Raw genomic sequence first — 26715 nt, 5'->3', positions numbered from 1 at the left:
CCTCTGAGGAGGAGACAAAGCCCCCGAGGCTCATCCGTGGGCAGGGAGAGCAGGTCAGTCCAGGAGGGATTTTTCCACAGCTCCTTCTCTGCCTGTGCCTGGCAATTGCTCCACGTTGTGGTTGGTGGAGATTCCCCCCAGGTCACACTTGGGGGACACACTGGCAGCCAGCATGTGCTGTGAAGGCAGGAATAGAAAGCAAATACTTCCTGTAATCACACGTCCCAAAATGACAGGGGAAAATGAGTACTTGTGCTTCCACCAGAGCAGCGAGAAATGGGAAGATGGAAAGTCTGGATTCCTGCCCAATGAAACCAAAATTGTAAAAAAAAAAAAGGAAAATGAAAAAAAAAAAAAAGAAAAATAAAACAAATGCTCCATACACTCCCTGGAACTGACACTGCAGCGTGGTCGGTTTTTTCTCTTTTAAATATCTACAGGAGACAAGCAGTAAATCTTCTTACAGCTCCGTGGCACAGCTTTATTTTTAGCTTTTTTTATTATGGAGACAACCCTCCCCAGCTTTCAATCTGTACCTGAATATATTTATTCCTCTAATCCACGTGAAAGTGCAGTCCTTACAAAGACCTCTAATACCTTATTAATCACTTCTGGACCACGTCACAAAGAGGCTTTAGGAAGAAATGTTCTGGCCATGGGCAACGTGCTCCTGGAGGCTTAAAGGATGTGGATAAAGGGCTCTTTTCCCACGTGGAAGAAGCCTCCACTGGGCAATTTTTAATTTGATTTTAACTGGAAATCTGAAAGAAATCTGAAGACAGAGCCCTCTCCCTTCTCATGTGGTTCAGCCTGTTCTTAGAGAGACTCAGGCCTGTGATTCATGAAAGCAGCACATGGAGAATTCCACGTTCAGTTCCCAGGTGTGGGAATTGTGGTCTCAGTAACCTCCAGAAGTAGATTTGAATCCTTGTCACTGGTCAAGGTACATTCCTTCTGAAATGCCATTTTACACAGCTGGGGAACTTCATACATCCCTGTGCCAGCAGGAGCCCGAAAATGTGTCCTGGGTGCTCCTAGAGGAGGAGTGGCCCCACAGGGTCAGGACTTCACTGGGCTTAAAATGAAACTTTGCATCCATTTCTTCCAAGTAAAAGCAGCAGATAAATGTCATGGCACCCTTTAAAAATGGGTCAGTGGTGTTACCCATTTTCTCTCTGCTGCTCAGCTGGGTGTGACTGGTCTGTGGTCACACAAGTGAACCAGGAAAGCCACCTAGAATAGACCCTGGAAGTTCTCTCTCTCAGTTCCACTTGTATTTCTCAACGTGCCCTTCGTGGAGCAGGAACAGGGCTCGGACACTGATTGCTCAACCATGGTTGATTTTCTGGAGTTCAGAGTACCATGAAATACAGAGATTGGCAGCTCCTCAGGAGGCACAGGGTGCTCCCTGTTGGCTCTTATCTCCTCTGCTGTGGTTTTTCCTGTGCTGTCTGGCACGTCTGGGCCCCAGCAGAGCCTCCCTGGGTTGCTCTGGGTTTGCATCAGCCCAGCTCTGGTGGTTGCTGCCCTGCTGAGAAAGTGGCTGAGTTTTTGCACCCAGACGGGGAATCCGATGGGACAGGAAGCTCCACCCGTTCTCAGGGTGTAACTGAGCTCCCCGGGTGAGAATGAGCAGCAGCCTGAGCAGGATGAGAGGATGCTGTAGATTTACAGCCCAGTTTTTATTTTCTCTGCTTAGCCCTGCTTTTCCAGCTGCGGGTTTTCCAGTGGAATTGTTTCTGATTTACACCTGCCTTAAGGATGCAAAATGGAATTCTTCAGCCTCGCAGTATTTTCCCTATTAATTTTTCAAGAGGTTGGAATACAGATTTCTCTGTGTTGGGATAGTTCAGTAGCTTTGGGGACAGTAAATCTTTAATTTCTAAAGATGCCACACCATGTGCCAGGATTCTGCTGGTCTGGGGCCCACATTTCCCACCCCTCTTCTAAAGGAGAGGTCGAGGCCAAGGGACGGATTCCCCAGTGAAAGCAGCACAGAAGTGCAGTCACCCCTGGCCTGGGAAAGGTGACCAGCACAGATAAATGTGTGCCACTGCCCTGTTTTACCAGATCTGTGTCTTCAATCAGGTTTTGGGATTTATTGCCTAACTCAGACCCAGTTACAGGGAGATTTTATCAGCAGAGGGTAAATCAGGATTTGGAGCGTGGGCTGATTTTTGAAGGTACATTTCTAAGCTAAAAATTCCACAGGTATGGAGGCCTCATAAATCTTTTCCACTTGTTGATGTTTTCATTCTGAACAAGGCAAAAGCAGCCCAGTTTTCAGTACCACATGTTGTGGGTTTGGGGTAGAGGAGCAAAGGATGAGGAGAGAGGAAAAGCCTTTTCTCAGGTGCGTGGCGTTGGGATACAGCAGGGGACAAAAAGTGAATTATTCTGCAAATGTGTTTTGGTAGATACTGAGGCACCAAGAATCCTCATACCTGTGAGCACTCCCACATCTTAAAATAAAAGAATTCTTTTCTGGGCTTATTTTCCATTGCTGCTGTAGCAAAAAGTGTCGTTGAAGTGCCTGACCTGGAACTGCTGGTTCTGTTCCTGGTACCGAGCTCTGGGGCAGGTTTGTCTTCCTGAGAAGGAGAGGGTCAAAAATTCTTTCCACTGGTCTCATGGTTTGTTACTGTAATACTTAATTGAAGTAGAAAATTTGATCTGACATGTCAAATGTGGCCCTGGTTGGCTGCAGGCCAAGCTGAGCCACCTAATTTCGGTTTGCCTTAAAATGGCTGGCAAAGTTCACAGCCCAAATTTTCCTTTGGAATATACCTCTGAAATCTTTTTTTAGTGACTTTATAAACCTTTCTGTATCTTTTTTCCCCTAAAATTTGCTTGCTTCAGAAACCAACAGTCCCAGAGCTTAAGTAAATGTTTCACATAAGCATTTCTGGGCCCGCTTTGAATCCTGAAGTTTCTTCCATCTGTGGGTTGGAGAAAATGTCTATTAACGAGTGGCTGTGCCCAGCACAAAGCCCATTTGACAACAGATGATTAAGTTGCCTCCAATGGAAATAAAAATGAGTAGGAAATAAGGAAATATTTATTTCAGTCTTCTCAAGTTTTTGTTCAAATGTTTCATAAATCACTTATGAAGATGGCAAAAAAGTTACATTGGGTTTTCAGTGGTTTTTTTGCAACTTGGTGTGTTTCACTGTTTGGCAAAGAGGAAAAAATGAAATCAAATCATCCCCATTTGAAGCAGTACCGAGGTTTGCTGGCTGCTGTGGCTGGGCTGGAAGTGTCGGAGTGGGGTATCTCGGTGCCTGGAATCTGTCCTGGAGTGGGATGTAATGGCTGAGTCACATGGAGAGAAGATTTGGTGTTCAGTGTCTGTCTTCTTCCACATCTGAGTCTCTTCCTGTAGTAGAAACTACTGGAATTGTTGCATTTTTACACTGTTAAAGTGAAACCTAAATCCAAGGTGGGTTTTTTAAAGCATCTACAAAGAGGCAATTCCTGCCTCAACCAGCAGATGATCCATATAAACCAACCAAGTGGGATAGGGATGGAGAGATTGGAGGAGTCATCACAGCAGTTCCCAAACCACGTTGGCAGCAGCCCCTTTTTGAGTCAAGTGCTGCTCCACGTCAGGCAGCTGTGGGTTGTCAGAAGTGTCCAGGGGTGGGGGGATGACTTCGGGTTAGAAAAACCTGCAGGCTCTGCCCAGCAGCTCCTTCTCTGTGCCCTTTCCATCCCTTTGGGGGAACACAGCCCTGTTTTCCCCTGCGTTTTCCTCCTTTGCTGCTTTTTTCCAGCTGCAGCCCACATTTCCAGATCATCACGGGCTCCTGGACAGGGAAGTGAAGGAGTATTCCCCAGGTTTTGGGCTCAGACCCTCCTGGTCCTTGGGGTCAGCCTTGACTTGAAGGCGAAAGAAGGGGGACAGTGGAGAAAGCTGGAGATGATTCCTTAGAAAAGCAAACGAGGTCATTCTGTTGGAACATCTCCCCCCGGCCTTTCTAGGCTGAGCCTTCTCCCCATTTCCAGAGCTGGCTGTGCTCGGGGTGCCGGCGGTGCCGGTCCCGCTCCGCTCCCGTTCCCGGGCCCATCCCATTCCTGCCTGGACAGAATGTTCAGGACGGACGGACGGACGGGGGGAGGGACGGGTTCCATGCTGAGTCTTGCCACCTGTTGCCTGTTTCATTCCAAGCCCCCCTTCCTCCCCACCCTGCAGCCCGAGCTCCCCTCCCTACACAGCTCCCCATCCCCAGTGGATAGGGCTGGGATCAGGAGCCACTTGCCAAATGCCTTTCTGATGCTGTCACTAATTCTGCACAGGCAGCATCTCCGAGAGCAAAACCAAATCTTTTCCAGTTCATTGTCCTGTGTTTTGTACAGAAAGGGCTCAGGAATGCCTTTTCCTAGTTGGGCACAAGGGGAGGGCCCGTGCCACGGCGGGGCGGGAGGCAGCCCCGGGGAAGCCTGAAGCTGTGCCCAAAGAATCCGCTGCAAATCCCATGGAGCTGGAATTTGGCACTGGCACGGGCTAATTTTGTCCTGGGGGTTGCACACACACACACCCCCCCTCCCATGTCATCCTCCTTCATCTGCTGCGTATGGAAAGCTGCCCCGGGCTCCGTGGTGCCAGGGAATGTTGTGCTGAGCCCTCCAGGCTTGGCTTGGTGACGTTGCTGGGCACACTGGGCTGTCGAGGGCAGCGAGGGGGTGCTGCCAGATGGGCTGGCATGGGCTGCAGAATCATCTGCCCTGCTCCCACGGGAGCAGCAGGCTCTGCTGGGACATGAGGCTGTCATTTCCTCCTAAGCGAGGTGCTAATGGGGTGCGGTTAGAGAGCTCTCAGGTAGGGAGTCACAATTCCGCTGGTGCTTTTCAGGTAAATCATTTAAATCACAGTGCTCAGGGTTCAATAATCACCTGGAGAAGCAGCCTCTGAATTCCCAACTGAAAATGCCTTGAGGGGACTGATTTTCAGGACACGGGACATTGGCAAATAAGATCCTTTCTGTCGCTGGGAAGGACACCTGGGCTGGAGCAGTTCAGGCTCCCAGGATGTTGCCATCCACAGGTTCTCCAGACACACCTGGATCAACACTTGTTTGCCCACAAAAATCACAGCGAGGTGTGAGGATGAAACAAGTGAATGCAAATATGAGCAATTATTAATTACTGCAGTGTGGTTCTGCCACCTTTCTGGGAACCAGGCGGAGTGGGAATGGGGAAAGGTGGAGAGTTCAGAACTGCAAAAAGACAGAAAAAGGAATAGAAATGGGTGTGGGATGTTTCTTTTATTGTTTCTGGTCATGATGCTGCACAAGGTCCAGAACCCTCTCCCTCCCTGCTGTTAGAGGTGTTTGTACTGGCAGGGCTTCAAGCTGGTATCCCCAGTGCACCAGTTAAACCAGTAGTTACCAATTTTTTTGCAAGCCACGCTGGGACTATAGGAATTTTATTCCTTCACAGTGTTGAAGGAAAGGGATTTTGCTTGCCAAAGGGCTTTCTTATGCTTGAGGATGATTTATGGGCCAAGCTGAGCCACTTGTGGAAAAGGCAAAGCAGCTCTTGGCAGCACCCCCAGAATCCACTGCAGCTGTGGGGTAGTGAAGTCATCGGCATAACAACCACTGCAAACAGAATAACAAAGTCTGTTCTGTTCTCGTTTAAAATAATCTTTCCAGTTCAGCAGCCACATTAAACTTACCTTTCTGCATACAAAAATCATAAAAGGCCGATAGTTCTCTGCAGCTTGGAGCGAGTGTCTCACTTTGATCACTGCCCATCTCTCCTGCGCCATCCACACTTGACCCGAGTGTCTCCCGTGAAGGAGTGAAGTGTGTTATGTCACAGCCTGTGTCTGCCCCTTGTTTGCACTCCTTTGTTTGGCTTTACGTTTGAAAAAAGTGGAAAAACACCCAGAGTTTCTTCCTTTTAAATAACAAAATTTGCTTTTGCCTTGTAACTTGTTTCTAAGCTGATTGCAAAATGAGGAATTCTCACTTTGACTTTTTCCTGCCTGTCTTTGTTTCAGGTCTCGTCAGATCCTCCTGCTTCCAAAAAGCCCAAAATAGATGACTCTGCTTCCCAATCTCCAGCTTCTACTGAGAAGGAAAAACAGTCCAGTTGGTTACGGTCCTTATCCAGTTCATCTAATAAGGTGATTGTTGAATCTTTTGTAATCAAGAGAGATCAAATTGGCACAAAGCATCACTCCACTGAAACCAGAGGAGAAAATGAGGGAAAGAATTTTCCTGGTCAGCACTGAGCTACACAGTCCCCCCAGATTCCTTGCCACCCTCCAGTGCTGATTGACCTGGATTGTGACAGGGAAGTAAGGAATTCCCTCGTGCCTTTGAGGTACAGGAATCCTGCAAGGCTCAGGAGCTGTTTGTGATCCCTACAAACTACACTGAACTTGCTGAGTTTAGTTCCCCTCCGCCAGTGGAACCCCTGAGCGAGGAGGTCACGGCCAGTGCGGAGCAGTTGTGGGGATAACTGAGGGTGCCCTGGGAAGCCCCAGTTCCCCTCCGTGGTGATTTATGGTTTCAAAGGCTGTTGGGAGTCACTCATTTCCTGCCCTGTCCCCAGAGCATCGGCTGTGTCCATCCCCGGCAGCGCCTCTCCGCGTTCCGGCCCTGGTCTCCCGCCGTGTCCGCCAGCGAGAAGGAGCTCTCCAGCCACCTGCCCGCCCTGATCCGGGACAGGTAAGGACACAGGGACAGGGACAGGGGGCTTGGGGATGGCAGGTGGCTCTGGGTTTGTCCCCGTGCTCAGTCAGAGCCTTTGCAGCTGCAGGGATTTAATTTGCAGAAAGGAAACACAAAGAAGTGTTGATGGTTTTGTGCATGAAGTGTGGGGTTTTAGGTGACACCTGCCATGAAAGTGCCAGGTGGAGGCTGCTGGGAAGGGGTGGTCACTTGGGGGCACAGTCATTGAGGTTCTTGGGCTTTGCTGCTTTAAAGGGAGATGGAATCCCTGTTCTGGGGCGGTGGTCAGGGAACTCCAGCCACTCCCAGGCCCCTGTCCGTGGTACCTGCAGCAGCTCCTGGGGCTGGGCAGTGTTCCCAGCACAGCTCCATCCTCCCCCATCCCCGCAGTGCCAGGGAGGCCGAAGGACAGCAGAGACTTCCCCAAAGCCTCTGTGGGCCCTGGCCTTGGGGGGTCCTGGCTCCTGAGCCTGTCAGACCCGTCCAGACACCGAGGGCACGCTCTGCTCTTGGAGAGGAACAGCACTGAGTGAGTCACCCACAGCAGGTGGGACCGTGGTGTCACACTGAGAACAGAAAGTGTGGGGGCAATTCGACATCCCTGTGCCAGACTGGAACTGTGCAGTCTGAAAAACCTCCAAGCCAGATTTCTGCCTGAGGGTGATGATTTCTTTGGAAAGTTTGACTTAAGTGACCAGGTGTTTTTAGGGAGTATTATGGAGAACATACTGTGCTGCCCTAATGAACAAGTTTCTTAGAAGCTGTGGGGATTGATTAAAAAAAAAGAAAAATAGAAGGAAAAAAGCCTACCAGCATATCCTAATTTTTAAACTAGGTGGAGAGAGAAGTGGTGTAAGAATGTGCCCTTGGTATCTCTGTGAGAAATTTGGCTGATTTCAGTATTGGATAAAACCCACCTTCAACAGCTCCAGGAGAAATTTTAACTGATACCACATCATGTTGTAGGTGCTGATTTGAAGTTGCAAAGTCTTTGCTCTGCTTTTTGCAAAATTCCATGTGTTTGATGTTATGGTATTGCTGCCCTTTAACACCAAGGTTTAACCAAAGGTTTGTTGGGTGTTGTACCTTTGGTTTTACACACAGACGCTCAGGTGTGTGTCAGAATCACAGAGGCACAAGAAGATGCTTTTCCACTCCATGGTTTTCCTTGAGGAAGTGCTGTTTTGAGATTACAGAACATTTGTGGATAGACACAAGTCCAGCTGTGCAGCTGCATAAAACAGCAGGGCCATGAGAAGAGCAGGAGGAAACAGCTTTAGGACTTTTAGGCTCTGGGAGATCTCATCTCTTTGGTGCTCTTAGGGTATGTGGCACTTGGGATGGGATCCCTTCCCAGGGACAGCCATCATCCCCGGGTTTAATGAGGGCAAACCACTGAAAGGTACCATGGGCAGGTTGTCAGCTGGTGTAAATCAGTGGGACTCACTGCCATTCCCACACGTGTTTGCAGCTGCAGTGTAACCCTGGATTGGGAAGCTTTCCAAATGTGACCATTTTCTCCTTCCTTTTGCCTCCCCTCCGAACCAGCTTTTACTCCTACAAGAGCTTTGAGAGCGCCGTGGCCCCCAACGTGGCCCTGGCCCCTCCAGCCCAACAGAAGATCGTGAGCAACCCTCCCTGTGCCACCGTGGTGTCCCGGAGCAGCGAGTCCCTGGGCTCTGCCCAGCCGAGGAAGAGGAAACACGGCACGGAGCACACGGCTGTCCCCGAGGCTGCGGCCACCGCGGCCACCACGGCCACCGCCCCCGAGGAGGACAAGGAGTCGGAAGCAGAGATTGAAGTAGAAACCAGGGAAGAATGTAAGTGACACTTGTGGCTGCCTTTGTTTCAGTTCAGTTGGGCTGGGTTTTCTGCAGGAGTTCCTGTGCAGCTTCCATGGGATTGAAATGGAATTCTGGAAGCCCAGAGCCTCAATGGTACCTTTGTGACATGAGTTGCACAGTCACAATTCAAACAAATGCAAGTCAGTCCCTTAAGGTTGCATTTTCATCATATTTCAAGTATCAAAGTATAAAATGAGTAGTTTTTAAATTTTCTTTCCTTTTTTAAATGGATTATGAAGTGTCTCTGTATAGAAGGGCCTCAGCACATTTTGACCTAGATAAATATATAAAATACATATGAGTTGTATATAATTATGTATTAATTTTTGACATTTTCAAATTAATTTTTAATGTTTCTGTTTTCCAGTCACCTCCTCCTTATCCTCGCTCTCCTCCCCATCCTTCACCTCCTCCAGCTCTGCCAAGGACATGAGCTCCCCTGGGATGCAGCCCCCAGCCCCTGTGAACAGCTCCTACGAGGTGGCTGCACACCCCGACTCCCACAGCAGCGGGCTGGAGGCTGAGCTGGAGCACCTCAGACAGGCCCTGGACAGTGGCCTGGACACAAAAGAAGCCAAAGAGAAGTTCCTGCACGAGGTGGTGAAGATGAGGGTGAAGCAGGAGGAGAAGCTGAACGCGGCCCTGCAGGCCAAGCGCAGCCTGCACCAGGTAAGGCTGCCCTGCCCTGCCCTGCCAGGTACAGCCCAGCAGGGAGCTCTGAAAAAGGAATTGCCTCATTTTTCCCAAATAGCAACAGCCTTTGCTGGGGCTCTGTTTGTGAATCCAGCCGGGAAACCAAAGCGCAGGAACCAGTCCTACATTTTAAGCTTGCCACCTGTTTTTCCTTGGGTTATAAATCCATGGTTACCAAAATCAACATCTTTTCATTACTGAAAAAATCTTCTCGTCCAGCAGAGTTTATTTTGTTTTCATTTCACTGAACAGGAAACATTTCTGGAGGCTTTAGCTGGAGTTTTAAAAGCTTTGTGAGGGAGGGTGTTCCTGGGACACGGCCACAGCTGAAGTAAGGGCTTTGTCAGGCATCCCACTGGCCACACTGCTGAGCTTCAGTCAGGGAGGCAGCTCCTTACTTCTGGAAGTCCTGGATCCATCAGTTGCATCAGTGGTCAGACAGGGCTGCAGATCAGGACTGAGCACAGTGATGGGTGAACTGGCTTTTATTTGAGCTGGGGTAAAAAGAGTGCAGAGAAATAGAAGATGGAGCCAATGTAGAAGATTTGTGTGTTGTCTTTGAATGTTTTGTGTGGAGCTGTTCCCAAGCTGGGGCTGGAATCCATGGGATGGAGTAAACAAGGGCCTGGTTTGATCGAGTATGGGACGCACCAAACCAGCACTGGTGCTCCTTAGTTTTACTTACCCTGAGCAAATTGCTCAATTCCTTTGTATTACAGTAAATCTGTGTTTTATTTTATGTATTTAAAGTAAACATTTATGAGTAATACCTAAATAGTGTGTACTTAAGGCAGGAATTACATGAAGCAGTTGAGTGTTACATCAAGCCCTGTGTCGGGGGCAGAGGGACTCTGGTGTCCAACCATTGTTTTCCATTTGGGAAGGTGTGGATTCCCAGTTCCACACACAGAAAGCCTGTGTGTGTGTGTATATACTTCAGAGGCTGTGTTTGTACTTCCAGGGGCTGTGTGTGTATTTCCAGAGGCTCTCTGTACTTCCAGGGGCTGTGTGTGTATTTCCAGAGGCATGGCCGAGCTAACAATGGCCTGGCTGGGAAGTGAGATTGTCAAGAGAGTGAATTTCCCATGACCCTGCAGTGTTACTTCACAGCAACCGGGGCTGGAGGGTTTGACTCGGACAGGGAGGAAATGCTGCTTCTGGGGCAAAAAATAGATCTTTAGTTTCTAATTTAACCATTTAGGAAACGTGAGCCACATCTCTGTGCTTGCTGTGAACGTGTATTTGAACAACTTAGAGGAGTTTCTTCCTTTGTACTTTGAGGTTCCTTATCATTATCACCTCAATTAATGGCTCCCTCATGGATTTGAGTTTCCAAGGCAGCAGCTCCCAGCCTGGACAAGGGGGAGTGGCAGCTCCCAGAGCAAAGTGTGGTTTCAATTCACCTTCAGGTTTTAGCCTGGAGTTTTCTAGCTTTTGTGACAGAGCAGCCCATGGGCTGGTTGTCAGGCGTCTTGGGGCTCACCCCAGTCACCTACAGCACCCCAGAGTTAGAAAAAACAGTTTGTGCTTTGTCCTTCCCTTAAGTGGATTTTTTGGGGCTTGATAAAATGGAACTGATTTCTGCAGGAAGTAGAGAACTGTCCTGTCGAGCTTTGCCGTACACAAAGGACACTCAAACTGCACTTTCCACGTTGTGCATCTTCAGAGCCTTCAGCTCCAGCCCAGGCACTGCAGTCGAGTGGTTTGGAACGTGGAGCTGGTGCTGGAGCTCTCTCCAACTGCAGTTCATCTTTATTCAGGCCCAGATGGTTGCAGCTATTCTGCTTGACAAAGCAAAATGGGGCTGTAGCACCGAGCTTTTTGTTATGCTGGGCTTCAGGGTAGCTGGAGTGCAGGAACTCCACAGGATTTAAAGGCGAAGGGCTTGCACAAAGTTCAGAGTGGGGTTTAGCCATAGGCTGCCTTGGTCACAACCAGCAGGAGGTGGGAATGTGGTTTGGATGGCTTCCCTTGCAGCTCTGCTTCCTTGCACTCACTCCTTACCTGCTTGTGTGTCCCAGGAGCTGGAGTTCCTGAGAGTGGCCAAGAAAGAGAAGCTGAGGGAAGCAACAGAAGCCAAGCGCAACCTGCGGAAAGAGATCGAGCGTCTGCGAGCCGAGAACGAGAAGAAGATGAAGGAAGCCAACGAGTCCCGGATCCGGCTGAAGAGGGAGCTGGAGCAGGCCCGGCAGATCCGCGTGTGTGACAAGGGCTGCGAGGCCGGCAGGCTCCGGGCCAAGTACTCGGCACAGGTGAGACCCAGCAGGGGCTGCAACAGCGCCCCAGCTCCCTCCCCCCGCCTCTGCATCCCCTGCCAGGCACTGCTCCCAGCCCTGCTCCTGAGCTGGAAGCCTGGCTGGGAGAGGCATCAACAGAGGGCAGGGGCCAGCCAGGGCTCCAAAAAATGGGGCCTGAATTTAAACTCATTCCGTGCACCTGCCACAGAGGTGTGCGGGGCCTCCTGTGTTAAAGGGAGGCCTCAAACACAGCCCTCTAAAGCTACTGTTTAATGTACTTCAGTATGTGTATATTTATATATACTTCAAATACTTCACATAGTTTAACACAGCCCTGAAAAGGTCCTGGCAGAGGGAATTCCAGGAGTTGTGAGACACAGGTGCTCCTGGAGGTGTTGCCAGGCCTGAAGTGGGAGCTGCAGGTCCCAGGCGTGGTGGCTTTAAGGGTGCAGGGGAAGAGCAGAAGCAAAGCTCACACTCTCCAGGGCTCTGATAAGAGGAAGGGGAGTGGCCGCCGCCTGTGCCCGCTGAGACACGTCTGGCCAGGAGCAGGAAATGATGTGGGGCTTCCTCCCAGCATCACAGGATGTCTCACTGATAAGGGGTGATAAGGGGTGTCCAGACTAAACAGAGCCGCCCTGGGGCTGCTGTGCTGGGTGTTCCCCCTGGGCCCTGGGGAGCAGCACCAGGGCAGGTGAACACGGGCAGGGCTGGACTGGGGGGCTCAGGTGTGGCCTAGGGGTCACTGGGGATTTTCAATCTCCTAATGCATTCCCTCCTTGGGAAGGAACAGATGAGGGTTTCCTAAGCTTAAAGGCTAAAAATCACCTCAAAAAGAACTCAAGAAGCCAGTTACTCCTCTTCTCTGAGGCCAGGCCTGGCAGGTTGGCAGTGTCCCCTGCAGCAGCCGCCTGTCACAGCCACTCCTGAGTTCCCCAGAGCTGTCCTTGGGCAAAGGGCACGTGGCAGCTCCTGTTTTGGGGCTGGCACAGCTGGTAACACAAAGCTCCTGTGAGAACTCACTCCCAAGGCTGAATTTTTTAAGATGTCATTATAACTTAAGTTCTTAACTTGTGAGAAATTTTAAAATAAAGCTTTATACATCCTTGTAGCTACAGCTGGGGTGCAACAGGAAGTTGGTCACACATTATTTTTGAGGAAACCACAGTTCTCTAGACAGGCTCAGTCTGACAGAAATAGCATCAGGCCAGGAGGGAGAAGACAACAGAGTCAGGGTGGAAATGTCTCTGTGTAGGCTTAAAGTATTAATGCTTAATACCCATTGAGTAGCTGTGGTTTATTCCTTCTTTTTTCTTACCTTGATACTGAAATCCAAACATGGATGGGGGAGGTATACCTGCATTTTAGCCCAAACCATTGGAGGTTTCCTTTCCTTGTTAAATGGCAATCTGACTGCCGAAATCTCCTTTTTCCAAGAGTGCTGTTTCTCTGATACTGGCACCCTCCAGTCCTGGGAGTTTTCTCTGCCTGTGTTGTCAGAAAGTACCAAACAGAGAGATCAGGGAGGCCAAGGGCAGCTGCAGGTCCTGCTGTGAGCAAAGTGGAGACACTGCAGGGCTTTAATCCATAGCTGGGACAGGCTTGGCCCATCTGCAGCTAAGGCCCTTTCTGGTCACTTCCATTAAAAATCATTGTGCAAGAGCTGAAAGTGAATCCCCTGTGCCAACACCTGGGGTTTGCTTTGCTGAGCTGCTGCCTCTGCCTGAAGAAATAACAGCCATGCTTGAAGAAGTGACCAGAGTTCTGTGGCACTAAGGAATTCCTGAACTATTTCTTAACTCTTCTGGTTTCCACCTTTCTTTCTTGAGCTGGAGTCACTGGCCATATTTAGGTTTCAAAGATAAGCAGGCACTGTACTGCAGTAGTGTATGGAAAAAAGGAACAGGGAATTCCTTCCTTGCCTCAATCTTGATAATCCCATGCCTGGGTACACATTTTATTGCTTCCCTGACTCTGTGCAAGGTCTGTGGGGAGGCACAGGCTCCATCCTACCCCTGTGTCCTACACCCATGTCTGTGCTGTCCCCACAGATCGAGGACCTGCAGGTGAAGCTGCAGCACGCGGAGGCCGACCGGGAGCAGCTCCGCGCCGATCTCCTGCACGAGCGGGAGGCCCGGGAGCACCTGGAGAAGGTGGTCAAGGAACTTCAGGAACAACTGTGGCCTAAAGCCAGCAGCCAGCCCAGCAGTGAGAGCACCTCGAGCCCCATGGAGAACTGACCCTTTGTCCTCCAGCACAGGGAGGGAGAGAGTGGGACTGGGAGTGCACGTGTGAGTAGTGGTGTCCTGGCACACACTTTAGGAATATGGATTCTCAGTAGCTGGAAGGCAAATGTTGTTACTCTCTAGAACAGAAGCACTGAATTCCGCCTCTTTTTTTTCCCAATCCATATAGCACAACATCTTACTGTGCCTAGAAAACACAAAGTGTTTGTAAACAAAATACTTTTAAGTCCACAGCAAATTTTCTACTGGCAAACTCCAAGCAAAGCAGCGTGGTCCAGCTAAACCCGGAGTCCAAGGCGAGCACGGCAGTGGCTTTGTGTTCTCCTCCTGCCTGTTGGAACATTTTGGAATTTAAAAACAAACCAACTTTTCTTATAAGCTATTTAAAATAATTCATTACACAGACTTGGTATTAAAAAAAAAAATTAACAAGATTTTTATAATGAACCTTTAAAAGCAAAACAAAAAAAAAAGACAAAAAAACAAACCTTCGATGCACAATTTTTAATGACTTTATAGGCTTTGGGATTCTTTGTGCAGAAGCCCCTCTGTGGTGATGATGCCATGTCAGGAGCAGTTTTCCAGCCATCTCGGAAGCCATTGCGGTTCCATCCCGTCACGTGGGTGTAGGAGAAGTTCAGAGTGCTTTTCCAAGTTGATTTTTTTTTCCTTAGAATGAATTATGTCCATTTCCCGCCCTGGACACAGGAAGAAGGGAAGCTGCAGGAGTGTGCAGGGGGTGAAGGGAGGAGAAGGGGTTGGATTGAGAGCCCCAGCCCGGCCCCACAGACCCCCTGTGTTCAGAGACTTCACCCAGGAGCACTTCAGCCTTGGGAAAAGAAAGAGAAAAAGGAAGAAAGGAAGGAAATGGATGATGAGTTGGTAGAGGAACAAAGCAGAGACATCTGTCATTCTGAAATCTTCAGCTTTCAGTTTTCTGGAAAACTCATCTTGTTGCACCATCTTACCATGAATTCAGTATTTCCCTGCTTCCATTCTGAACTGTCAGTCAGGATTTCTGTGCCCAAGGAGAGTCCAACGTCGCAGTGTCGGATACTACAGAACAGAAAACCAACCTTTTTGCTGCTGTGAATAAGCCTACATCTTTTTTTAAAAAACTTTTTTGTTTTTAAAAAGAGAAATTACTTTAATTTTGGGATCCAAGCCGCAGCCCCGGGATACAATGCAGCAAACCATCACTGCCTTGGGGGTGGTGCTGAGGCTTTTTATATGTTGTTGTTTTTTTTTTTAAACCTGCACTTTGTCAGAATCTTACTCTGCATTTTATTCCCTATTTCTAAAATGTACATGTCGAGCATTTGAGAGATTCTGCCCTAAGAGCTGTGCAAACCATGAACCCAGTCTGCCACCACTGACACCTCCCATCAGCATCCAGGTAAGCAAAGGAGGATGCAGCAGGCCCAGAATCCCCAGAGCAGGAATTCCCCCTGTGCTGCTGGTTCAGTTAGAACCTGGTTTCGTGGCTGTGTATCTGACCCGAGCTGGGGAGCAGCAGAGATGCTCCCAAAAGTGCTTAACAAATAAAGCTGGTGCTTTACTGATCATGAGAAAAGTTAATTTTCACCCATAAACACTCACCTCTGACACACTCAAGCAAGTGAAAATGTGATCTGGGGCTGCAGATGTGCCTTCCAGCTCATTTTTCCTCTCAGCATCTTCTCTAGGCAATGCTGACACTTTTTTTACCTTAAAAGAATAAAAAGAAAAAAAAGGAGAAAAAAAAAAAAAAGAGAGCCCCCTATGCATCATCATACCCAGAAGTTATTCTAAAAGAAGAAACATATTTCCAGTAATCTTTTTTTGCTTTTGGACATTGATGCAAACTCTGTAAGCTTCAAAATTATTTCCCAGTAGACAGAAAGCGGCTTCCAATCCTAAAATTATGGTATTTACTTACCATACATTAGAGAGAGTTTTGGTTGTTTTTTTTAAACAAGAGCTGTTTGCTTGAAACCATTATAATAACCATGATAATAACTGTGAGCATTAACAGAGAAGTTCATATATATGTTTTAGGTACAAAAAAGAAGAAATATGAGAGGAGTGGAATTACTGGGACAATGTAAAACTGTTGGGAGCAAGAAACAGTCACACCAAGTCAATGACCTGAACCTGTCTGTGGATACAGGGGTTGGCCCTTGTGTGTTTGGGATGCTGGAGACTGGCTCTAGGTGCAGATCTCCTTCTAAAGTGCAATGCAAAAGGAATTTTGATTATGCTTGAGCAGGTTGTTGTTTTTGTTTTATTTTTAATGTGGGGTTTTATTTTCTTTGTATGTTTTTTTCTGCGATTATTAAATCATATGCATGGATTAAACTCTGCCATATAGTCATTAATGGGCATTATTACTGTCTTATGTAAAGGGGTTCTTTTGTTATGCAGTATGCAGAAAAATGTTCTCAGCCTTATGATTTCCAGATCTGTATTATCCACTTATTTCTTCAAGGGAAACTAAACAACTGTAGCTGTAGCTGATCACTTTTGTGCATTTCAAGTCTCTCATGCTCTGCTTTACTGCCGTGTTGGGAACCACACAGAGAACAGACCCCACTCCTGTGGTGGCTCATGGAAGCCTGGCTTTGGAAATTTTGCTTGTTTGGGTTTTTCCCCCTGATCTTTGATAGCTTCTCTCCCTTTATACCCAAGAAAAATGGCAACATGTCCAAGTCCAGCTGGTTTTTCCCAGGAAAAGCCACTCACCTGAGCACACCATGAATTTTCCTTTTTGTGTTCAGGGAAATGCAGTCACTCACTGGGCATGAGGCTCCCCCACTCCTGAAGGAGGGAAATCTGCAGGATTTTCAAAGGAAAAAACCAGAACAGTAAATAGTCAATCACCACCAAGCAGCCTCACCTGTGCTGCACAGGTAAAGGGTCACAGGGGCAGCAAAGAATCTCCAAACCAGAATTACAGCTGGGGCTTTCCTCTCTGCCCCACATCACAGTCACTCCATGCAGGGCAATACCTGCAGGTGAACTTGCCCCAAGACTGCCTAGAATTTGGTCCTTGGGAGTGAAAGGCCATTTCTCTCAATTAAGGTTTAAAAGCTCTAAGATAAACAAGGTGCAAGAAGAGCAGGAACAAACATTCTCCAGCAGCAGCCACTGCCCAGGAGGGGCTCACAGGAGTCTGGCTTAAACTACTGGGCATTTCCTAACCATGTTTAACAATCAGATTGTTCTTTCTGCAGAATAGAGCAGTTATTTCTGCAGAGTGTATAATTTAGTTCTAATTCAGAGTAATTAGAAGTGTCTCTGTCCCAGCCCCAGAGGCCGATTCTCACCAGGGTGGGTCTGCAGAGCAGCCCCCCTGTGTGAAGGTGCTCAAGGCCAGGGAGCTCTGGGGTCATTCCTGTGTCTGCAACACCTCAGTAAAGCTGTGTGAGCCTGGTCCCATGGAATTCCTTCCTTCAGCCCCCACTCCCTGCTGCATTCCCAGGGAGAGGGGCTGCCCCTCCATCTCCCCCATCCTCTGTGCTTTAGTTTCCTTTAAGAAGTTCCAAGGGAGAAGAGGTGTTTCATACAGGCTGTTGACTCTCCCTGTACCTACAAATATATTACTACTTGTATATTCAGTTTAATTACTCCTTGTTTCTATTACTGAACGAAGACTTAACGAAGGGAAAAAAAAAAACCAACAGCAATAACATTCATATCTATGGAGCAGCTAACTCTATACATAATATTCTGCTTTTCAAACAGAACTAGCCAATGTAAAAAAACATTAAAAGTAAATTCAACATGTAAATACTTTTTTTCATTTTACACTGTTGTATTATAAGTGTATATGGTGTTTACTTTTTCAAAACTCTTTCTTACCTGGTAGTTGTCTTGTTTTATGAGTTGTGTTTTTAACTGAGAAGAACCTTTGCTGTCTGTTAGGAAAAAACAAAACAAAATCTTTTTGCAAGTTTTCAATGTGGGTTATAACCTTTCTCCATCATTTGCATTTTATTTGTCCTTATTTTCACTGTAAAGTATTTTATTACCAAAAGGTTGATTTTTGTTCCATTCTGCCCTCCCAGCAGTCCATGTGTTTTAGAGAGAAGTTTTTTGTTGGCTTGGTTGTTGTTTTGTTTTTTTTTGGTTTTGTTTTGTTTTTTTAAATCGAAAGAACTCACAGAAATGACATTTTTTCAATTGAAGAAAAATAAATCTTTACATTTATAATAGCCAATAGCATTTCAGCACATTTTTGTTATCCTGGTCTCTCCTATGCTGCTGCTAATGACAATATTATGACTTACTCTACTATTCTAGAACTATTTTTATGTAAGTAATGTATGCTTTCTTGTTTATAAATGCCTGATTTAAAAAAAAATAAGAAAAAAGCTTGGCATATTTATCTATTTCGCTGTGTACCTTGATAGTCCTTTTCCACCCCCTTTTCCACATCCCCTCCCCCCGATGCAGATAATATTGTAAAATAAAGGACTTTATGAGATTATGTATGAAAATAGCTATGCTTATATACCACAGTGACTGAATGTACAGTGTATAGACGCATTACCGAAAATAAAATTGTTTGTCCAGAAAAAAATAAAGAGCTCTGGGATGTTTTTGGAGTTCTCTGTGCTTTGCTGAGGTGCTGCTCCTCCTTTGATGTGCCAAGGCCACAATCCCACAGCACCTGGTTCTAGTCTTCCTGGCCAGCCCAGGAAAATGACCCTCCCCAAGGCATCATTTAACACTAAACCTCTGCAGGGCTGCACAGGACACTGCTGGAAGGAGACTGGAATTTAATTGGGATCACTACATTCCCCTGCATGGGGAAGCTCCAATACTCAAGTGAAATTTCTTTGGAATAGTGAGAATTGTAAGCATAGAGAAGTTTGTTCTAGGTCAAAGAAAAAGAAACACAAGAGAGGAAAATGCAAAAACCAGGAGATGGAAACATATGTCAGAATAATTCTCTCATGGTTTTCTGAGAAGTGGCTGCAGAATTTCCACAGCTCTGGGACATTTCTGAAATGCCCTTGTAAAGCAGTGGAAAAGCTGGAGAATGAGCAAAGAGCTTAAAAAAATAAATCTCTTCTTCTTCTTTGTGACTCACTCAGCTTTCCAGTGGATGGGTTTGTGTCCTAAATGCAGCTCCACATCCTTGGGGAGGGATCTTGTGCCCCATATCTCATCCACATCTGTGTCCTTCCACCTGCACAGCCTTACTGTGACTCTGGGTCCTGAAATTAAAAGTTCAAATACCTTTCCTCCTGCTGATCCTTCTCAGAGAGACTTGTCATGGTATTCTTATTACAAACTAAATATCAAACCAGATTTGGATTGATAAGGCTTAGTAGCAGAGGCCAAAAAAAATTATATATTCTGTCTCCAAGGACCTCTGAGTGCAGAAACACAGATTGGTAAAGCCCAGTCAAGCTGTCTTGTGTTTATGGTTAAGGGGTAATTAACTGGGTTTGAAAATTCTGGTTCTGCTGACAGAATAACTTTAATTTACTAGGAATGAGAAACATTGAGACCTGAACCTGCTCAGTAACAAAGTGAGCTGAAGTGACCCAAACTCAAAGTAGCTGAAATAAATATAATTGAAATATCAGAAATAAAAATCCAATTTCCTGAGGCCTGGAGTAAAAACTTTTCATGTCTTACTCAACAGCTTGTGTTACCCAGCCATCAGGAAACACCACTGAAAACCCAAACACGGGATGTACGTGGCAAATCCAAACCTTGTGCGGGGCACAGATGAAAGAAACAGCCACAAAATCCCACAAACCAGGTTAAACAGAGCACCTCAGTGGCTCCCACTGTCCTGTGAACAGCCCCCCCAATCCCAACCTGGCAGATGGAGCACAGGGAAGCTCAACACACATGGAGCAGGGAGAGGCCAGAGGGATTTTGGGGAGAAATGAAGAGAGTCCTTGTTACTGCCCAAGGGATCCAAACCCAACCTTTTAGGTGCTCCCCACCTTCATTTGCTGAAAAGACATTAAAGAAACATCCTGCAAGGGAAGGGATACAACGTGTGGAAAATGACAGGAATCTGGTAAGCAGCAGAAGCCCAGGAATGCCAGAGTTAATGGAGATCTGAGCTCCAAGGCACTGTCAGGAGGAAGAGCACAGCTCTAATAAAACCCAGCTGTGTGACGTACACACCACTGGAATTTTTATGAGATGGCTTATGTGCACTTTAAGTATTACCTGACTGCAATGCAAATTCCCACACACTTTTATTTGGGAGGAAAGAAAAGTTTCCACAGCTCTCTGGGCTGGACTGATTGAGCTGAATTGCTCGGCACAGCATCTGTGGGGTTTCTGGCTCATTGTTTTGGATTTACTTTTGTATTTGTTTTCTGTTGAGTCAGCTCCTCAAGCTGGAACCCTGAGAATTTCACCCTTCTAGCATCACCCCAGAGCCACCCTGGCCCAGCCATCCCAGTCCTGTGGTCCTTCCACCACTCACCCCCAGTGAATGCTCTTCCACCTCCCATACTTACGGACTGTTGAGGAAAACTCCAAGGAACAAGAGGAAACCTGCATGGGTCAAAAGAAAATGAGGTTTCACTGCTTCAAAGGTCAGATTTGCTCCAAAAACTCATTTCTGTAAATGCCATAAGGACCATGAGCTTGAGTGACCATGATCTTGGGAAGAAAGTTTACAAAGAGCCCTTTATAAACCCTGTTTAGAACAGTGTTTTTGGGTTTCTCCATGTGCTCGGTTCCAGACCTGGAACAGAAATTCCTTTATTGTCTGGTTGTCAGAAAAGATCATTAAACCCTTCCCTTTATGTGGCCAAGGATCACAGCAGGTACCACCCAGTGCATGAACAGAGCTCTTGGCCACACAGCCCACGGGTGAAACCACTTCAGCCAGCACAGATGGATTCCCTTTGCAGCATCCCAAGGGACAGCGCTCTGCTGTGGCCCCTCTGCAGTTACATTCCTACTGCTCATGGTCCCAGCAGGAAGCACCCACCAAACATCTCCTTTGCAGTGCCAACTGCAGGCCCAGCAGGGCAAAGTGTCCTTTCCCGGGCTGCTGAGTATTCCCAAATCCAGCTCCTGGATTTCCAGCACTGCTTTGCAGGGTAAGTGACCAGTCACACACAGAGAAGTCAAATTTCCTTCAGTTACCTTTCCAGCCCACGAGGTGAGTGGAGCAGCAGATGAAGGCACAGCACCAAACCTTCCATGTTCCATTTCCTGGCACGTTAAACTCCCCCACAAACCCTCTGCCCCAAATTCCAGCCCCCCTGCCTGGCAGCAGCTCCCAGCTCAGGATTACACTGCACTGCCAAGGGATTCAACACACACAGCATTTTTAAGCAATAGAGGTTTCCTAGTCCTGGCTCTGCAGCCTGCAATTACTGCATCTTTGCTGATGTCAGCCCTGCTGCTTTCCCTACAACGCTCCGCATGGAAAAACTGTGATAGGACTTTGGCTACACCAAAAAGAGAACACAGGGTTGTACATCAGGACTGCAAACAGACACGAGGCTCCCACCTGGACCTGCTGCTGTGGGGTTGGAGGTTCTGCATGGGAAGTTCTGAACTCCTTGTGCCCACCTGAGCCCTGCTGGTGTCGGTGGATGCCCAGGAAGTTGCCAGGGAGCAGCAGCCCAGGGCAGCTGCCACCATCCCTGCCCAGCCCTGAGCACACCACATGCAGCTCCCGTGCAGGGATCCCGTGCTGCTTAATTCAATTTGGCAGATAACACTGGGGAAAGGCATTGATTTCCTCCCCTCACTCCCTCCTTCCCTTCCATCAATTTTCCCAGATAAGCAGCCTGTGGCTCAGGTCCTGCTGGTGACGGATGCCTTGTAATTGCTCTGAATGGATTATCCCCAGACATGGAGCAGGCATTTACAGTGCACAGCTGTAATCAGAAACACTTGCACCCAGGAGAGGGGCTCCAAGGAACAGACAGCTGGCTCTGGCCTCTGTCTTTTCTCTCTGCTCTTATATTAAGCCTAACTTTATGTATTTATATTTTTAATACAGTAATATCCAGGACATCCACTGAAATCAGGGTCCAGATGGGCTCAGTGCCATCCCAACCCTTAGAACTGATCTCAGCCTCTGAGAACAAACAGTACAACTCCAGCTACAAAGGGGTTGTCCACCCTGCTCACATCTTTCTAAAGATCTTGCAAATTATTATTTGGCTAAGTAAGAATCCACCCACTTGAATGGGTAACATCACCCTAAACTTGGGAAATCCATGCAGACATATTCTGTCCTGGAAATTACTGGCTAAAAGGCATTAGATGAGCCAGTTCTCACCTCAGTTTATTGCTGCTTTTCTCCCTCTGCCTGGACTAAGTTGTCAGCAGTTTGTTTACCAAGATCCCAGTGACTTTCTAATTTGTATGTTTGGGGGGGAAAACCCCTGAGTAACTACATGTGAGACAGACTGTTACACAGGAACAAAACACAGCAGTGTCATCCACTGTATTTTAGTTTTCTGCAATTATCCACAGTGGCCCAATACCAAGGGGCAGCAGATCCATGACCAGGATGCTTAAACTGAAAATCTGATCAACATCAAAGTGTTTTGCCCTGCAAATTTCATTAGAGGTAACTCAAGGAATGAAGGAAAACAGCAGACCAGGACTCAGCAGAGCAAAGCTGATCCTGTTCCACATTCCCTGTCACTGGAAGGCCTCGTTCACTGGGGTTTCCTCTAGGATCTCTGCATTAAACATCAGAGCATGGATTGTGCTGGAGGAACCAGGACTCAGGTGCTCTCACCCCCTTTGGTTTGGGGCTTGTGCCACCCTGGTTTTCATTCTCTGCTTCTGCAGCACCAGTTTGGTCACCCTGTGCAGGACACGGGCAATGGCACCTCCACAGGAAAGGTTTTGTTTTCAGTATGAACCGTGTTCCTCCAACCTTTAATTCTAACCAAAACCTAACCCTACTCTGAAACAAAGTCCATCTAACCCCACGTTCCAGCTCCCTCTGCTATCTGTGAAAGCAACAGGAATTCTTTCCTGGAGCAAATAACACGTTGCTGCTGGTTTGGTGCTGGAATCGGGAATCCTTCCCTGCACACCCCACCCCTCCCTGGCCAGCACAGCCCTGCAGGGCCTCGCCTGAAGCGGTGCCCGTTTCCCAGAACTCCAGGGAGTGACACCTTAGAATGTTTCACACTGGCTTATTAAATGTGCAGAAATCAACTACTCGAAAAAGCAGCTTTGTTAAAAAATCATACAGCACAAACCCCTTTCCCACTTCTGCCCCCCAGAAGCAGCCTGCAGGCAGGGGCAGAGGGGACAGTGGGCTTGGGACCACACGTGCACACCCTGGCTCGTGCAGCTGGGAGATAATGGGCTTTGCAGGTCACTGGCTCTTGAGCACTGTTATCTCTCTGTAACATACACCTTGTTGTGTCTTACTGCTTAATTACAGCTGATACACAGGCCATAATATTGCTTATCATTAGCCAGAGGATGACAATTACCATTTAAGATTAAACAGCTTGCTTTCTTCAGCCAAGTCTCCATGTGACACTTCCTTGCCCAAGAAAAGATTTGCACATGCAGAACAAATCCCCAGACCAACTGGGGACGTGCCCCTCACAAGGAGGTGGAATTTTGGAAGCACACGTTGCAGATGAACATCACCAACAGTCACTGCAGGGCTTGGTTCAGCAGAACCCTGTACTTCATGTGAAAACAGTGTTTCACAGAATTTCTAAAGTCTCTTGGCTTTATCAAGGCTCTTGTTTCTGAAAAGGACACAGCGAACAGAGAGTTGGAAGCAGTTGGAAAGCCTGGACTATTAAAAGATCAGCAAAACTGCTGAGGCTGCACAAGCTGAGCTGTCATTAAGTAGCTTCGCCCTTTCCACAAAACACAGATGTGTTCCTGTGCACAAACATGTAATTGTGTCACTGTGCACAGACAACATGAAAACTGCTGGGAAATATTCTGCACTAAAACCGACCAAGGCCTGAGGGGAGATTTCACTACTGATCACCTACAAAAAAAGCATAAAGACTGAGTGAGAACCACGCTCCTGCACCTCTGCTGAGCATTTCTGAGATTGCCTCAGAGCAAAGCCTTTGCCTCCAGAACATAAATGTGATAACATACAGTCGTGATGACTCGTAGTGTCACAGGTCAAGGGTTTAAATCTCATGTCCTGTATTTTGTCAACTCCCATTTATCCCATCCAGCAAAGCACAAGGGTACCACACATAAATCTTCCAAAAATGTGCTCTGATCTTTCACCTACAGTAGATTAAAAATAGCCTGGAGCAAGAGCTTTTAGCATTTTGTCATAGCAATTTCACCTTCAAATAAGACGGATCGCCAGCTCCATGGGGAAGGAATGAACCCACCCCGAGATCAGAGCATGGAAAAGGCTGAGTTCCACCTCCAAGAAGCAGGAGTTGTGCCCTGGGTGGAAATCCCTGCTGAGCTCCCCCAGCTGAGCCCTGTTGCAGCACAGAACATCCAGGGAGGCTTTTCTTTCCTCCCTGCACACTTTTCATTTAAGCCTCATAACAGTTTGGGAAGCTCAGGCAAAAGTCTCGGGTCCTGGTTTGGATTTTGCAGTCCTCCAGCATGACTTTGGGCACAATGCCCATTTCAGGTTTTATTTTTTAAAAGTATTGTTTGAAGACAGGTGCTAATTTTGGCTATCCAATATAATTATTAGAGCTCCAGCCACTCAAATTTTCTGAAAACCTAAGGGCCAGAAAATGAACACCCACAACAAAACATCTTCCCCTCATAATCCTGCTGTTATTATTCTGTTATTAAGCCTTGCTGTTTCTTAGGGTCTTGTGGTGATCTTGCAGCACTGAGATGCACATCACTGTTACTAAAGCACAGAACATCTTTTCACTACCTGCACAAAGCAAATCTTGACAACAACCTCTCCTGATCCATTAATATCTGCTGGACATTAATGGTTCCCTTTCAAAACTTCAAGACCTAACTGCCTGAAAGTGAATCCACCTTTCTGTTCTTACCAGTTGGTTTGATAAAAGGTCCAGCCTATTGCTGCAACTGGGCTTTACTTATATCTTTAGCTCACCACAGCCACAGTTGCCAAAGTGGAATAGATGTCCAAAGAATTTATTCAGGAAACTAAAGCTTCCAAAGCTGCAGCTGCTTCCATATGAATTCAGTGATGCACAGTTTCCCAGCAGCTCTCAGAGACTGGAACATCTGTTTACCAGACACCTTTATGACATTCTACCTCAGTGTGCTGAGATCTCAAGAATCATCACATTAAATCTTGCAGAGGTGCTAAATAAACTGCACCCCCAAAAAAACCCAAACCCCACAGTCTTGCTCATAACCCAGAAAATCCCGAGAAATTGAGAATTTGTACTCTCTGCCACAATTCAGGGCCCAACTTTCAGGTTTTCCAGAGAGGTTGCCCTTTTATTTCAGGCTGATTGCAGATCCCATTGTCTCAGAACATAAGTAGACATAATATTGTATATTATATATATATATATATACACACAGAGAAACATCAAACCAGTCTGGGAAGTCCCCAAAGCAGCACCTGTAACAGAGATGTGCAACTCTCACTCGTACAAGTTATCAATGAGCACTTTCAGCATCATATGAGATAAACTGGAGCACCACCTGTGAGTCAGAAGTGGGTAAAGGCTACAGAATTTACCCAGTATTTCCCACTGGTCCCACTTTTCCAAAACACATTCTCATTTTGATCAGGTTTTACTTTTGCACCAGGGAAAGAGTCTGCTTTGCTCTCCACTGTCACAGCAGGAACAACCTCCCACATCAGAGACTTCCACACTTTTCTAATGGGATGCTCATCAAGAAAAGAGCCATCACCTTGCTTCCACTCAAGCCCACAGTGCAGCTCTTGGATTAGGGCAGAAAGCACGGGGAAAAATATATTTAGGGCTTGGACTAGGATGATCTTTAAAGCTCCTTTCCAACACAAACCATTCTGTGATTCTATGACACTTGTGGTATTTATGTTTATGTTTTTCCTCAGGTTTTTTTAACAGGCCTCAGGGAACCATTTGTGGGGCCAAAGTAATGTGGATTCACATGATCCCATCACATGTTCCTGTTGGTTTTGATGTCAGGATCAAGAGAAGAGATCCTGTGTTATTTTTATGCTTCTGCTACACTGATGTTATTTTAGCCTCATTAATGGACCTGTGGAAGGGGAAGGGCCCATGAAAAACACACATAAATGCCAGGACGTTGGTTAATTCAGATTTAACTGAACACTGAAGTATCCTCAGAGCTCCCTTTGGGGAGTGGGGCAGGGGGGCACAGGCTCTTCACTGACAACAGTGCAGATTCCATCTACTGGACATTGCAGCATTCTCTGGCTAAGAAACTCTGCAATGCAAGAAACTCTGACACACAGAAATCTGCAATTTCACGTTCTGCAGCAGTGAGAGAAGAGAGAAAACAAAGGTACAGCTGCTAAACTTCCCACCAGAAGCCAATCCAAATGGAGGGAACAGGGGGAGTCAAGCCAGGGCCAACAGCATCATTACAGGAAAGATGAGAAAATAAAGGAAAACATGTTTATCACAGTTATACTGAAAGATATTTGTGTTTTTTATCACTGATCTTTCGGTGTCCTGTTGATTATTTACATTTGAAGGATCGAGGTGAGTATGAGATTCAGCTGCAGCCCCATGTGATTTGTGACACCATAGATAAGGAAGGGCCTGACTCTTCCAACCCCAGTCAGTGATGGAAATGAACATCTCCCAGAGCCATCCAGTCCCGTTCAGCACTGAAACAGGCAGCATTTCCCATTTTCTTCCAGCTGCCAGTCAGCATAATACCTTCTTATCTGTATCCTCAGGATAAATCCTTATGCATTAGAGCCCAAAGGGCCCTGACAATTCCAGCTAATGTACCCTCAAGGGGAACTTTCTCCTTCCTCTGCAGGGTCTCACACCCCTCCCGTGGCAGGAGGATCCTGGCACTCAGGAACTGAGGCCCAACACTGCCCTCTCTGCCCCTGCCCTTGGTCTCACACCACACTAATTTTCCATTTATAAGCAGTTTATATGGAGGC

The 26715-nt window shown here is 47.1% G+C and overlaps 1 protein-coding gene and 1 long non-coding RNA gene across 2 annotated transcripts in view; one reads left to right on the top strand and one right to left on the bottom strand.

The window, feature by feature from the left end:
- SKI (SKI proto-oncogene) overlaps positions 1-18286 on the top strand; it is a 101942-nt gene extending 83656 nt beyond the window's left edge. Inside the window, exons 3-8 of the mRNA XM_069035135.1 lie at positions 6005-6130; positions 6562-6677; positions 8229-8500; positions 8892-9193; positions 11239-11469; positions 13506-18286. Coding sequence (XP_068891236.1) covers positions 6005-6130; positions 6562-6677; positions 8229-8500; positions 8892-9193; positions 11239-11469; positions 13506-13694 — 1236 coding nt within the window. The 3' untranslated portion in view covers positions 13695-18286. The remainder of the gene's footprint in view (positions 1-6004; positions 6131-6561; positions 6678-8228; positions 8501-8891; positions 9194-11238; positions 11470-13505) is intronic.
- Positions 11977-26715, bottom strand: part of LOC138121529 (uncharacterized) — a 34788-nt gene continuing 20049 nt past the window's right edge. The window contains exons 2-5 of the long non-coding RNA XR_011156208.1: positions 20174-20210; positions 18775-18901; positions 14189-17596; positions 11977-12942 (exon numbers count right to left, since the gene is read on the bottom strand). This is a non-coding gene — a long non-coding RNA (uncharacterized lncRNA). The remainder of the gene's footprint in view (positions 12943-14188; positions 17597-18774; positions 18902-20173; positions 20211-26715) is intronic.

Source organism: Aphelocoma coerulescens, chromosome 21, assembly GCF_041296385.1.
Source record: "Aphelocoma coerulescens isolate FSJ_1873_10779 chromosome 21, UR_Acoe_1.0, whole genome shotgun sequence".
Lineage (NCBI taxonomy): Eukaryota > Metazoa > Chordata > Aves > Passeriformes > Corvidae > Aphelocoma > Aphelocoma coerulescens.
Note: the sequence above shows the minus strand (reverse complement) of the source record. Positions and strands in the feature narration are given on the sequence as shown.